Here is a 15,500-nt window from a genome sequence, read left to right on the forward strand (position 1 = left end):
CAGGCAGTTCTGCTCTGTTGCCCACCCTCACCGCTCTCCAGCATGCGTTCATGCCCCACTGCTCATTTCCCCATCTCCTCTCCTTTCATCTCCCCCCCCCCCTCCTCCACCTCCTCCACCTTTCTCCTTGCCGACAGCCCTGTCCGCTGCAACTCTCGGCTTCCTGCTCAGCAGCCCAGCCCTTGTTGAGTATTCACACGAGCACTTGCCGACGCCGTCACTATTCACGGCCCATGCACAGCTTATTCATGAGCTATTCAAATGCACACTGTTTGACACATGCTCTAAGGGAAATGGCGGCGCATTATTTAGATGTATATTGGGGAAATTTGCAGACACGGAGAGAATGTAAAGAGCTCTCCTGGTGTTGCCAGCAACCCGTGATGGATGCTAACCTTTCGGAATGGTGACGGATACTATTCAGAGAGAGAGGTTCGAACATGCACTGCGTGGCTGTGATTAATAGGATGATCTCATTCTCTTAGTCTCACCTCTCTCACCTGAACTCAGTTGAACCACTCCTCCGGCTAGTGTGACCATGTACACATTTCTGTAAACCCCAAAACCTGATGCTGAATGTAATCTATTTTTAAGTAGCCAGACCAGAGCTTTAAGGTTATCCCCACAAAGGGATACATGATTATATGCTCTGTGATTATATATAAACTGTAGCAGGGATGGGATTACCAACACAAACAAGCAGGGAGTTTTAGGTTGAAAATGCCAGACCTAGAAAATGAAATCAAAAATCACGTGTCGCTTCGGTGGCTGGCTGAAGAAAAACTTGCTCTGTGGAAGTATGGATGGCGCAAGACCACCACAGCTGCGTCTGCGCCCGCACCAAAAAAGAAGCCATTCATTACACATCACATCTTTCACATGATAATTTTGGAATGGGACATTTAACTGCCACTCAAAGGGTTTTTTTTTAATTTCATTTGTCACATTATTCAATTTTTGTCTTGCTGCTGTTATAGTTTCATTGGTAACCCGGGCCTTGACTGATCCAGTATGGAGATCTGATTTATGATCTGCATCTGATTTGGCAAAGGTTTTGCACCAGACGCCCTTCCTGACGTAACCCTCCCCATTTATCCGGGCCTGGGACCACTACTAAGAATGCACTGGCTTGTGCATCCTCAGTGGCTGAGTTGAAACCAGATTGTTTAACACAATCTTGGATAGTGAGAGGATGCCTGAGGAGTGGAGAAGAAGTACACTGGTACCGATTTTTAAGAATAGGTGTGATGTGCAGAACTGTAGCAACTACAGAGGTATAAAGTTGATCAACCACAGCATGAAGATATGGGAACAAGTAGGGGAAGCTAGGTTAAGAGGAGAGGTGATGATTAGCGAGCAGCACTATGGTTTCATGCCAGGAAAGAGCACTACAGGTGTGATGTTTGCTTTGAGAATGTTAATGGAGAAGTATAGAGAAGGTCAGAGGAGTTACACTGTGTCTTTTTAGGTGTGGTATTGTATGAGGGAGTTGGGAGTGGCAGTGGTGAGGTGTGCAGTAGGAATGACTTATGGGTTGAAGGTGGAGGTGGGATTACATCAAGGATCAGCTTTGAGCCCTTTCTTGTTTGCAATGGTGTTGGACAGGTTGACAGATGAGATCAGGCAGGAGTCTCTGTGGACTATGATGTTCGTGGATGACATTGTGATCTGTAGTGAGAGTAGGGCGCAGGTTGAGGAAAGCCTGGAGAGGTGGAGGTATGCACTGGAGAAAAGAGGAATGAAAGTCAGTAGGAGCAAGACAGAATACAGATGTGTTAACCAGAGGGAGGAGAGCAGAATGGTGAGGATGCAAGGGGTGTAGAAGTGATGAAGGTGGATGAGTTTAAATATTTGGGGTCAACTGTTCAAAGTAATGGGGAGTGCGGAAGAGAGGTGAAGAAGAGAGTGCAGGCAGGGTGGAGTGGGTGGAGAAGAGTGTCAGGAGTGATTTGCGACAGAAGGGTACCAGCAAGAGTGAAAGGGAAGGTTTACAAGATGGTAGTGAGACCAGCTATGTTGTATGGTTTTGAGACGGTGGCACTGATGAAAAGACGGGGTGGAGCTGGAGGTGGCAGAGTTGAAGATGATAAGATTTTCATGTGGAGTGACGGAAATTGACCAGGTTAAGAATGAGTATATTAGAAGGACAGCTCAGGTTGGACGGTTTAGAGACAAAGCAAGAGAGGCAAGATTGAGATGGTTTGGACATGTGTGGAGGAGAGATGCTGAGTATATTGGGAGAAGGATGCTGAATATGGAGCTGCCAGGGAAGAGGAAAAAAGGAAGGCCAAAGAGGAGGTTTATGGCTGTGGTGAGGGAGGACATGCAGGTGGTGGGTGTGACAGAGGAAGATGCAGAGGACAGGAAGAGATGGAAACGGATGATCTGCTGTGGCGACCCCTAACAGGAACAGCCGAAAGTAGTGTAGTATTAGTGCTGTTACAGTTTTGATAAACTGATAGTCAGAGGGTTGTCTTTGTGTCTCTGCTGCCCCCTGTAGGTTTGGAGGTGGAGGACTGGGGAGTGTAAGGTACTACAAGGCCACAAGGAGCAGGTTCGACGCTTCTCCCTTATGTCCAACTCTTCCAGCAATACCCATCTACTGTCCTGGTCCTTCGATGGCACACTCAAGGTACAGAAAAAACATACATATATGCACAGACAGAAGAGACTCCAGAGTGGCATACCATCAGTAAAAATATGGAAATAAATGATGATAGTAATGATGATATAAACAAAATATTAAAAAAAAAAGAAGAAACTTGCTACATAACATTGAAAGACATAGGAGAGAAAAGTATTTTGAGAAGGTTAGACCTCAGGATATGGTGGTATATATTTGAAGCCAGAGGTCCCAGAGGTATATGACTCAGGTATTCTGCTGAAGTCTTAGCTTGTTGATATTTCCTTTCCTTCCTTCCTTTCTGTTATGTTACCTCTGGGTCTCCTTTTTTCACTCTTCATCTCTCTGGTAAACAGGTGTGGGACATGGAGAGTGGTGAAAAGTTGCATGATATAGAAGGTCACCAGGAAGCCATCCTGGGTTGTCACATCTCACCAGATGGACGCCTCTTTGCCACCACTTCTGCTGACAGGACCGCTAAGGTCACACACACACACACACACACACACACACACACACACACACACACACACACACACACACACACACACACACACACACACACACACACACACGGGATTGCACATGTGATCTTGTGTAGCCAGTAAAAACACATGACCTCTTAACACAACGATGTATTGCCAGGATTTCCCCAGGTCTTCCTCATTCTCTAGAGCGCAATACACTTCAGTGGATGCTGCCTCCACCAAGTATCGTCATTGCTCTGGGCCATATCTCAGGTTAACCATCTTCAGCAGAGAGCTCATGGATCTTAGTGATCAGTGTGCAGCAGATGGTTCCTGGCATGGAGTCAAGATTTTGAGCTACATTGGGCCTTTAGGTCGCTCTGTCCTCGTACACCCACCCCCAGAGATGATTAAGTCTGACCGCAGCATATAGACCTGTTAACCTGCCTGCCCAGCTGTATGACCCACAACCCACCCACCTTGCTGGCTGGATATGGTGCATGGTCACATGGGTCTTGACAAGGTAGGCCTAGACCAACACTGCTGTGTTTGACTTTGGTCTGTCTTTCACAGACTCAGTTGGCTAGAGCAGTGTTTTCCTACCCTTGCCAAGTGTAAACCCCCAAAATTTAGCCAGTGCCAACTCATGGCCCTCAATTGTAGGTGTAGATGTGCTGATTGGTGAAGCTTTTCCATCAAAATTGAAAAATTTTAATGTCTTTTTTTAATTAATTATTGAAAAAAGCCTCAAGCTTGCAAGAGAAAGGTATTTGTCATACATATTAAAAAGATGATAAACGAACTAACAAGGTTAGTTCTGGGCTGTAGAGCGGGTTTAAGTTAATCCTTTTTTTTTAATTGATTCTGATACTTTCAGAGCCATTCTCTTTAATGATACTTGGTTAAAAAAAAAACTGTGGTTTTAGTGTCTGATATAAACTTCTTTGTGCCATATCCATCCACTGATGACAATGGGCACTCCTAAGTGTCCAGTCGTAAGACAATGGCAAGGTGGTCACTTGGTTTTAGAGCTGCATCCACTGAGTTTCACATGGGAGTACCGAGTTGGACGGCAGGCACCATGTCAACATCTGAACTGGCATCCGTGAATAGGACAGCAGCGAGAGAGCGTTAAATGGATTTGGCAAACCGGATAATTGAGCTGTGTGTGTGTTTGTTTAAGGCTGTGGTGGTGGGGAAGTAATTTAGCAGCCAGTTCTTCCCCTTCTCAGAACAGTTTTGAGGCCTTGTTTGAAAAACATGCAAAAATACACACACATGCGCACACACACACACACAAAAATCCCCACTCTTTGTATCTTTGGAGGTCGAATCAAAAAGCCTAGCCCCGAGTGTGTTTTGTCGAACACCATAAAAAGAACGAGGACGTTCTGTTCCACCCCCCACCCCCGTATTTCTCTGTATCTCCTGACCTTCAGATGAATGAATGAGACTTTGTGTCTGTCTGGACAGTCAATCACTTGCCAAATGAGGTCTCTAATTATGAGCCATGTTATTTGTTATTTTCTCTGCAGTGCAGGATGAGAGAGAGACAGAGAGAGAGAGACAAGAGACAGACAGAGAGAGAGCTCTTCTGATGTGGTACTCCAACAGCACTGACAGTGCATTCATAATGGAAAAGGGCGATTATTTGTCCTCATGTGACCCATTATTGGATGATCAGTGGTTTGAAGAAGAGAGCAAAATTCTGTGTTAGGATTATAATGATGATGAAGAATGATATTAACAACAAAAATATACCCTGGTTCACATTCCTCTGTTGAGCATAAACATCAGTGTATAATTGCATTTCATCCTGGTATGAGTAGCACTTACTAGGAGCCACGATACTGAAGATTTGCATGCAAAGCATGCAGCAAAAATGATACAGCACACATTGTTTTATAGAGTTTGAAGAAGACGCAACATTGTTGTGACAAACAAGAAGAGAAGATCTTAACCTCCAGATATTCTGTCAATAAAACCCATGTTTATTTGGTTGGGGGGTAGTACATATGATGGTGAATCAGTGGCACTGACCAATGTTTCATTTCAAATGGATGTCTGGGATTTGGTATGATCCAACACCAATATCATGACCAGTATCACCATGGGTGCTAGTTAATTCAACAAAAATGTTTTTCAGGAGTGTAGCATCAAGCACTTTATTGTCATAGCAATTTTTGGACTGAAACAAAGAGGTTTGAGGTACACATATCTGTTTCCGTCTGTTCATCTTTTGTTCATTTGTTTGTTTTTTGACAGTTTACCTCCCTTTTCTCGTTTTGTTTTATAAGACATTTTCTACTTTTTTTGTGTTGTGCTGATGCCATGTCCTGCTTTGGGCCCTCAGGTGTGGCGCTGTGAGTCGCGGCAGTGTGTCCACCTGCTCAGCGGTCACCAGGCTTGTGTCCGGAGCTGCCGATTCTCCTGGGACAGCAGGCGGCTTGCCACGGGGGACGACAATGGAGAGATACGGGTGTGTATAGAGGGATAGAGCGATAACAGGCAGAGAGATGGGAGGGAAAGAAACATTTAACCCCTGTTGCCTGGTCCTTATAGTATCTTAACCCAGCACTTCCTTATCACAGGCGTTGGTTTAAACAGCCCAGGACTGTTTGCTGAAATATATCGCCAAAGAGCTTTTTCTTCAGGTGAGCTGTTGTAAATGACTAAATGTACAAAAAAAAAAAAAGGAAGTGAAGAGGATAAAAGAGCAAAGAAGAGCAGATGAGTGTGGATGAAGGAGCAGACATGACATCCAGGTGGCGTGGCGATCTATTCTGTTGCCTACCAACATGGGGATCGCCGATTTGAATCCCCGTTACCTCCGCCTTGGTCGGGCATCCCTACAGACACAATTGGCTGTGTCTGCAGGTGGGAAGCCGGATGTGGGTATGTGTCCTGGTCGCTGCACTAGCGCCTCCTCTGGTCGGTTGGGGCGCCTGTTCGGGGGGAAGGGGAATTTGGGGGAATAGCACGATCCTCCCACACACTACATCCCCCTGGTGAAACTCCTCACTGTCAGGTGAAAAGAAGCGGCTGGCGACTCCACATATATCGGAGAAGGCATGTGGTAGTCTGCAGCCCTCCCTGGATTGGTAGAGGGGGTGGAGCAGCGACAGCGAGTGGGACGGCTTGGAAGAGTGGGGTAATTGGCCATGTACAATTCAGGAGAAGGAGGGGGGGGGATCCAAAAGAAAAAGAAAAAGGAGCAGGCATTTCGAAGGAGAGCATAGAAGAATATAGAGGGAAGCAGCAGTGCACAGGGTTTGAACGACTGGGTTGCTTTTAGTTTGGAGGGTGAAAGTTTACAGAGGAAAACAATAGAAGGAAAGATAAGTGAAGGAGAGGATGAAGAAGAAGAAGCAGGGAGGCTGAAAAGGAGAGATGAGGGGATAGAGACTGGGGGTCCTGCTCGGCTTGGCGGACCGAGCCGACCACAGTGTTGGGGATACTGTTCCCATGGGGGCCATCCATGCTGTGTAAGCAGCTCTGGTACTGTTAGGTATTTTGGATAAAAGCTTCTACCAGAAGGCATTATTATATTACCAGAGGGAGCATGTGCAGTAATGGGGTCCTCAATTAGGTCATTTGTTTTGCACCAAAAAAAACAAAACAAAACAACACAGTAAAAGCAGTCACTATTTACACCAGAAATCCCTCCATAATTACATCTCACCACTAATTAAGATGAAGTGCTTATTAATATGGCTAAATTGCACTGAGCGGAGATGGAATGAAAGGAGTGAATAACTGCTGAAAGAAGAGGAAAAGGAGAGATGGCTGCTGCTTCTCGGGAGGGGTGCAGGAATTGGGGCAGGTGTAGGGAGATGCTGGAGGGAGCGAGTGGAGGGGGAAGAGGTGGAGATGTATATTAAAGTGGGAGGCGAGGGAAAGCAGAGGGCTCGGCCCGTCTGATTGGATCCCTAAAGCCTTAGAAACTGCACCTCCCTGGGCACACTCACATATGAACACACAGCGAAAGTTACTGAGGACATGAGAGGGGAAGAAGGGGGGTGTTTCAGTTGCATGGGCTGATTGAGATAACGGCCCGAGAACAGGACAGGAGGCAGAAGTCACTGAGCATCGTCTGCTGTGCAGTGACAAACAGCTTTGCCGCACCAGTCAAAAACGGGTTAATCCCCTTTGGTGGACCCCACAGCTAAACTGCTCCATTTCCATTATCCAGAAATGGCAGAATCCATCAGATTCGCTTGCATAAACCACAATGAAAACACAGCTTTGTTTCTATGGAAACCAATGTGAGTCATTTTTTTCCTGTGAAGAATGCCAAGTTTTAAATATAGCAGGATGTGTGATGTGTCACTGTCAGTTGTAGATGGCATGTGCACGGTTGCATAATGAATGCGCTAGATGTATTTCACAGCATTTAGATTGTTTGCGACTCTTTTGTTGTTGTTGATGAATTACAACATATATAAGGACTGCTGGTTTACTCTGACATTGTTTATCATATAATCCTTTATTTACGGCGCCTTGTATTTACGAGTGAGAACAGAACCCTGAGCCAATTTATCTTTGCATCGTTTAACTGTGCGTTTCATATCTCTCACATATCCCAGATACTTTTCATGTCTCCATTTTCTCTGGTTTGGATATGAAGTTGTTTTCCTCCCCTGCGCCATTTTTCAAAGTATTAATTTGGTGATGAATAAAGATAGATAGAAACCATGCAAGTACTTGCAGGGCACATCTGATGTTCTAGTAATGACGCCTTTCTTGCTCCATGCCCATTGACATTGTAAACTAACTTAGAAGTCAATGTGGCTGACAACTGGGTGGCACGGTGGCCCAGTGGTTAGCACTGTTGCCTCACAGCAAGAAGGTCCTGGGTTCGAACCCCAGGCCGTCCCAGGTCCTTTCTGTGTGGCGTTTTCATGTTCTCCCTGTGTCTGCGTGGGTTTCCTCCGGTTGCTCCGGTTTCCTCCCACCATCAAAAAGACATGCATGTTAGGGTTATTACCCCTTTCTGTGCCCCTGAGCAAGGCAATGGAAAGAAGAACTGGAGTTGGTCCCCGGGCGCTGCAGCTGCCCACTGCTCTTGTACAATAGGATGGGTTGAATGCAGAGAACAAATTCATTTTAAGAATACAATTCCTTGTAAGAATACAGTGTCAAATAAAATGGCTTTCACTTCAACTTGACAGGCCTAAAACAAAGACAGAAGAGCTAGTGTCAGGTTCACGACAGTAAAAAAGCAGCATGTTCATCAAACATGGCCCCATCTCGTAGTGTTTCATGGCCACTGACTCTGAGTGTTCTTGGCTGTCTGTCTCAGCTGTGGAATGTCAGGGATGGCTCCTTGCTGAAGATCTGTTCCCGTGACACCAAGGATGCAATGGACTCACTCCACGGAGGCTGGGTGACTGACCTGCACTTCTCCCCAGACGACTCCCTTCTGGTCTCCACCGGCGGGTACATTAAGGTACTATGAGACATGCATTTTCAAATGGTTTGCTCATGGGTGCATTAGTTCTGACAAATCACAGACATAAGCGCTCCTAGTGTTTAAAGACAAAGAAACTCAAGGGAGAAATACAGTTGGGAAGATAATTATGATGTAAATTAACAATTTCATGCAAACGATTGAATATCAAGCGGTCGTACATCTAAGACAGCAGCTCAGAAAATCAGTTTTTAAGCAGCATTCTCTCATCTGCGATTTCATAAACGATACCATTTAAACCAATTCTACCCAATCGGTGAAATTTCTGGCTCACTTGTGTAAATGCTCTGATGTCATGTTGGCTCCGTACACGTCAAATAAGACGAAGCAATAGGGTTGCAGGCTATTGCATAACCATTTCCCTGAGCTGTTAGCCTAACACCTTGTCCTAACTGGGTGCTTATGAGCGGGCATCAAATGGAAAAACATGAGACTGTCATAAGTGTCAAAATGTAAAGCGACCACCTCTTTTCCCAGACGCCTTGGCCGTCTCTATTTTTTTAAAGCTCACCTCAGTGCATTGCTATGGTAATAAGGCAGTGATCTCCAGCGGAGGACAATCTGATTGGTCTGTGATTTGTTTACAGTTTGACTTCACCTGCCACCTCAACGGTTTTAGCGCAGACGGCCTAGTTGCACTGCGACTCAAAATTTTGATGAACGCATGCAGTTGTGGAAAGGTGTAATGTGTACGAGCTGCTTTCCGAGTCACTTCCTGCTCTCTTGTCTGTGGCTGTTGACTTTGGCTTACCAGTTTTGCCCCTTCTATATTGACTAATGATGCCGGTGGAGTTTCTCAGCATACGCACAGTTCTTCCAGCAGACAGTGTGGCACCTCTTAGTGGCATATGAACAGCTGGGCAAAAACGCTCACCACTCTCTCATGAATGGTTAAACATGCCTGAAAATTTTCTTACGGGTTCTCAAATTTAAAAGCTACTTGCGGGGGCGTCTGGGTGGCTTGGCGGTTTATAACGTTGCCTACTAACACAGGGATCACCAGTTCGAATTCCTGTGTTACCTCTGGCTTGGTCGGGCGTCCCTACAGACACAACTGGCTGTGCCGTGTCTGCGGTTGGGAAGCCGGATGTGGGTATGGGTCCTGGTTGCCGCACTAGCGCTTCCTCTCATTGGTCGGGGTGCCTGTTCGGGGGGGGGAATGGGGGGAATAGCGTGATCCTCCCACACCCTACACCCCCCTGGCGAAACTCCTCACTGTCAGGTGAAAAGCAGCTGGCGACTCCACATGTATCGGAGGAGGCATGTGGTAGTTTGCATCTCTCCCCGGATCAGCAGAGGGGGTGGAGCAGTGACTGGAATGGCTCGGAGGAGTGGGGTAATTGGCCGGATACAGCTGGGGAGAAAAAGGGAGGAAAAATCCCCCTCCCCCTCCAAAAAAAAGCTACTCGCACACAGTCATGCAGCATGACACTGTCCTTTCGATCAGTTAACCTTTAACCTCCAGCTCAATTTAATAACAGGTTAAAGAAAGCGAGGGGGTGAAATGCCAACTGCACAGGGGTATGTTTTACAAGAGGATGTAGGGAGACTCAGATAGGTGCAGTTTTACGTGTGACACACCCAGCACAGTATATGTGTAAGCAAGCGAATGATACATGATTTCAAAGCCTCCACTGGACATGATTGGAATTGTTTGTGTGAGAGTGTGTGTATGTATGCGTGTGTGTGTGCATGTGTGCCCCTGCTTGCTATCGGTCTGTATCACTGATAGCCTGGGTGTGTACCCATCCTCTCTCTTATTGCTTTCAGTTTTACAGGAGATGGGGTCACAAAGGGGGCAGCCTCAGCTGGGCTCCAATTGGCTGCTTACCATGTGATGATGATGTAATTCCTAGGGGACAGCCCTACTGATCGATGAGGCTTTATATCTCAGATGTCTCACATTAGTGTGTGTGTGTGTGTGGGTGGGAGCATTCATGTATGCATACATGCATGCCTGCCTGTGTGTTTACCTGTGTGTTTTGCTTAGAGAGTAGGCGTTAGTTTCAGCAAAGATATCACTCGCCAATGGTTGCTGTTGTTTTAGCTTTTCTCAACGGATACCTGAGTGTACTGCTGTCCATTCTCTCATTATATATCTCTCATTATACAACCAAATGCCAAGAATGTGATACAGTTTATCCACAGAAAACTTTTTTGTTTCTCAGGTCACCACATTTTCTTATCCATCCATTTGCTGTAGTCCTTTGCCTCAGCATTTACCTCAGTTGGGGCAGCCAGTTTTAAGGGCAAATTAAAAGTCTCAAGTACACTACTGCTACTTCTTTCAGCTGCTCCTGTTAGGGGTCACCACAGCAGATCATCCGTTTCCATCGCTTCCTGTCCTCTGCATCTTCCTCTGTCACGCCAGCCACCTGCATGTCCTCCCTCACCACATCCATAAACCTCCTCTTTGGTCTTCCTCTTTTCCTCTTGCCTGGCAGCTCCATCTTCAGCATCCTCCCTCCAATATACCCAATATCTCTCCTCCACACATGTCCAAGCCATCTCAATTTTGCCTCTCTTGCTTTGTCACCAAAACCGTCCAACCTGAGCTGTCCCTCTAATATACTTGTTCCTAATCCTTTACTTCTTCACTCCCAACGAAAATCTTAGCATCTTCAACTCTGCCACCTCCAGCTCTACCTCCTGTCTTTTCATCAGTGCTACCGCCTCCAAACCATACAACATAGCTGGTCTCATCACCATCTTGTAAACCTTTCCATTCACTCTTGCTGGTACCCTTCTGTCACAAATCACTCCTGACACTCTTCTCCACCCACTCCACCCTGCCTGCACTCTCTTCTTCACCTCTCTTCCACACTCCCTGTTACTTTGATCACCTGACCCCAAGTATTTAAACTCATCCATCTTTGTTACCTCTACTTGCATGCTCACCATTCCGCTGTCTTCTCTCTCGTTCATGCATACATAATTATGTATTCTGTCTTGCTCCTACTGACTTTCATTCTTCTCTGCAGTGCATACCTCCACCTCTCCAGTCTCTCCTCAACCTGCTCCCTACTCTCACTACAGATTACAATGTCATCCACAAACATCATAGTCCACAGAGACTCCTGCCTGAACTCGTTTATCAACCTGTCTGTTACCATTGCAAACAAGAAAAGGCTCAGAGCCGATCCTTGATGTAATCTCACCTCCACCTTCAACCCATCCGTCATTCCTATCGCACACCTCACCACTGTCACACTGCCCTCATATATATCCTGTACCCCTCTTACATAGTACTTCTCTTTCCCGACTTCCTCATACAATACCACACCTCCTCTCTCGGCACCCTGTCATATGCTTTCTCTAAATCTACAAAGACACAGTGTAACTCCTTCTGGCCTTCTCTATACTTCTCCATCAACTCTGAAAGCAAACGTCACATCTGTAGTGCTCTTTCATGGCAAGAAACCATACTGCTGCTTGCTAATAATCACCTCTCCTCTCAATCTAGCTTTTATTACTCTTTCCTATATCTTCATGCTGTGGCTGATCAACTTTATACCTCTGTAGTTGCTACAGCTCTGTACATCACCCTTATTCTTGAAAATCGGTAGCAGTACACTTCTTCTTCACTCCTCAGGCATCCTCTCACTTTTCAAGATTGTGTTAAACAATCTTGTTAAAAACTCCACTGCCATCTCCCCTAAACACCTCTATGCCTCTACAAGTATATCATCTGGACCAACCACCTTTCCACTTCTCATCATCTTCATAGCTGCCCTCACTTCATCCTTGCTAATCCACTGCACTTCCTGATTCACTATCCCCACATCATCCAACCTTCTCTCTCATTTTCTTCATTCATAAGCCCCTCAGAGTACTCCTTTCACCTTCTCAACACATGCTCCTCACTTGTCAGCACATTTCCATCTCCATCCTTCATCACCCTACCCTGCTGCACATCCTTTCATACTCGGTCCCTCTGTCTAGCCAATCAGTACAAGTCCTTTTCTCCTTCCTTAGTGTCCAACCTCTCGTACAACTCACCATATGCCTTTTCCTTTGCCTTCGCCACCTCTCTCTTCATATTACACCGCATCTTCTTTTACTCCTGTCTACTTTCTTCATCTCTCTGACTATGACACTTCTTCTTTGCCAACCTCTGTATACTTTCCTGTACTTCCTCATTCCACCACCAGGTCTCCTTGTCTTCCTTCCTCTGTACATATCACGCACCAAATACCTTCCTAGCTGTCTCCCTCATCATTTCTGCAGTAGTCGCTTAGCCATCCGGCAACTCTTCACTACCACCCAGTGCCTGTGTTAGCTCCTCCCTGAACGCCACACAACAGTCTTCCTTCTTCAACTTCCACCATTTGATCCTTGGCTCTGCCATCACTGTCTTCCTCTTCTTGATATCCAGAGCCATCCTACAGACCACCATCCGATGCTGCCTAGCTATGTTCTCCTCTTTCATCATCTTGCAGTCTCCAATCTCTTTCAGATCATGCCTCCTGCATAAGATATAGTTCACCTATGTGCATTTTCCTCCACTCTTATACATCACCCTGTGTTCCTCCCTCTTCTTGAAATATGCACCACACCGCAAGAACTGATGTTAATTTCATCCATCGCACTGGACTCAACATAAGGATTTAGCTCATTCAGTGGAGTTCTGCAGATGACATGTGGAGGGCAGCAATATGTCTTTGCTTCGTTGAGTCTGCTGAAAATTCATCAGAAGAAGAACATTGCCGCTGCAAGTGTCTCAGACAATATCTTGTGAAATGCGTTAGAAAATGCAACGTTGGAGACTTAAAAGAGCTGCAATATAGTCAACAAAGAGCTGAATGCTGAGTACCACTGTTGCATATTATAGTTATTATCTGACAGGAACCATCACGTCAAGCTCTGGAAACAAGTTTTTGACTCCCGGTCTCAGCACTGGTTCCCCTCAAGGCTCTGTTCTTTCCCCTCTACTTTTCACCCTGAATAGAAACAGCTGCACCCCCAGTCACCGGTCAAGCGCCTGGAGTTTGCTGATGACATCACCTTCATTGGGCTCATCTCTAGTGAGGATGAGTCCACCTACAGGTGGGAGATTGACCATCTGGTTTCCTGGTGCGACCAAAGCAACTTGAAGCTCCACACTCAAAAGACAGTGGAGATGGTTGTGGACTACAGAAAGTACCCAGCCCCACCTGCCCCCATCACCCTGTGTGGCTACCCCGTCGACACTGTGGAATGCTTCCACTTCCTGGGCACCATCATTACCCAGGACCTCAAGAGGGAGCTGAACCCCAGCTCTCTCACAAAGAAGGCACAGCAGAGGCTGTACTTCCTGCGGCAGCTGAAAAAGTTCAAGAAGTTTAAAATCATCACCTACGTTCCCTTCACCAACATGTCCATTAAAATCCGTCCTCCTTGGGTACACTCTCCACCATTTCATCCAACTCACTCCAGAATTCTTCTTTCTCTTCCATCTCACACTCATCTTGTGGGACATATGCGCTGACCACATTCATCATCACACCTTCAATTTCCAGCTTCATACTCATCACTCTGTCTAACACTCTCTTCATCTCCAACACACTCTTGACATACTCTTTCTTCAGGATTACCCTTACCCCATTTCTCCTCCCATTCACACCATGGTTGAAGAGTTTGAACCCACCTGCGATGCTCCTGGCCTTACTCCCCTTCCACCTGGTCTCTTGCATGCAGAGTATATCTACCTTCCTTTTCTCTATCATATCAGCAAGCTCTCTCCCTTTCATCCAAAGTTCCAACTCTTACCTCCACACTCCTACCCTTCCTCCTCTCCCACTGCCTCAGGACATGCCCCCCCTCCTTCTCTTTCGCCCTTACAGGAAGATTTTTTTTCCTTGTTCTTGTTCTTTTTTCTTTTTTTTTTACTAATTTTTTTTCAAGGAAAACAAATCGAATAGAACAATTTCAGTTGAAAGACTGATTTTATTTTAACATCCCCAAATCCCATTTACCCACATCCTGCTCCCCTCTATTTCTCCCTTTTTCTCTCCAATTGTATCCAGTCAATTACCCCACTCTTCCGAGCGGTCCCAGTCACTGCTCCACCCCCTCTGCTGATCCGGGGAAGGCTGCAGACTACCACATGCCTCCTCTGATACATGTGGAGTCGCCAGCCTCTTCTTTTCACCTGACAGTGAGGAGTTTAGCCAGGGGGATGTAGCGTGTGGAAGGATCACGCTATTCTTTACAGTTACCCCTACCTCCTGAACAGGTGCCCCGACCAACCAGAGGAGACACTAGCGCAGCGACCAGGACACATACCCTCATCCGGTTTCCCACCTACAGACACAGCCAATTGTGTCTGTAGGACGCCCGACCAAGCTGGAGGTAACGCAGGGATTCGAACCGGCGATCCCTGTGTTGGTAGGCAACAGAATAGATCGCCACGCCACCAGGATGCCCTTACAGAGAGAATTAATAAAGAGGTAAGGAGATAGGTGGAAGGCATATTTTTATTTGATGAAGGCAGATTAGATGTGGGAGCGTGGATATGATTCACAGGGGAGAGGGCGACGTGAGGTACTTCTTGAAAAGATGAGGGCTTGTTTACCCGAGCCTTTCTGATCTCAGAGGCGCTCTAGACTCAGAGCTGTGAATAGCAGCAGACCTTGCATGACTCAGTGTGTTGCTATAGATACTAAACGAAATTATCCTGTTACTGGTCGGATAAGAGCAGGAGAAGTGGCAGTGGGTGATGCGTCCCATGGCGCTCGCTAGTCGGGCTGAGGTGATGCAACATGAGGTCAGTAGCCTGAGAAATCTCTATTGTGTGCCACTGTCAATTTGTCTCTTTGCAGCTGGATCAGCTCCCTGTCTCGAAGATGTCTCCTTGACTTGTCTTGCGCGTTCCCTGTTACCCCTTCTTCCTTGTCAGTCCTCTTTGTTTTTCATCTCATGACCCAAAACTGTCCCATCTTTCTCTCTCTCTTAGTTCAAT

At 46.3% G+C, this 15,500-nt stretch overlaps 1 protein-coding gene across 1 annotated transcript in view; it reads left to right on the forward strand.

The window, feature by feature from the left end:
* The window catches only part of apaf1 (apoptotic peptidase activating factor 1), an 82,989-nt gene that overhangs the window by 44,496 nt on the left and 22,993 nt on the right, over window positions 1-15,500 (forward strand). The window contains exons 23-26 of the mRNA XM_056276509.1: window positions 2,501-2,632; window positions 2,980-3,105; window positions 5,444-5,569; window positions 8,393-8,539. Coding sequence (XP_056132484.1) covers window positions 2,501-2,632; window positions 2,980-3,105; window positions 5,444-5,569; window positions 8,393-8,539 — 531 coding nt within the window. The remainder of the gene's footprint in view (window positions 1-2,500; window positions 2,633-2,979; window positions 3,106-5,443; window positions 5,570-8,392; window positions 8,540-15,500) is intronic.

The sequence above is a fragment of the Lampris incognitus genome, chromosome 3, assembly GCF_029633865.1.
Source record: "Lampris incognitus isolate fLamInc1 chromosome 3, fLamInc1.hap2, whole genome shotgun sequence".
In the NCBI taxonomy this organism is placed as follows: Eukaryota; Metazoa; Chordata; class Actinopteri; order Lampriformes; family Lampridae; genus Lampris; species Lampris incognitus.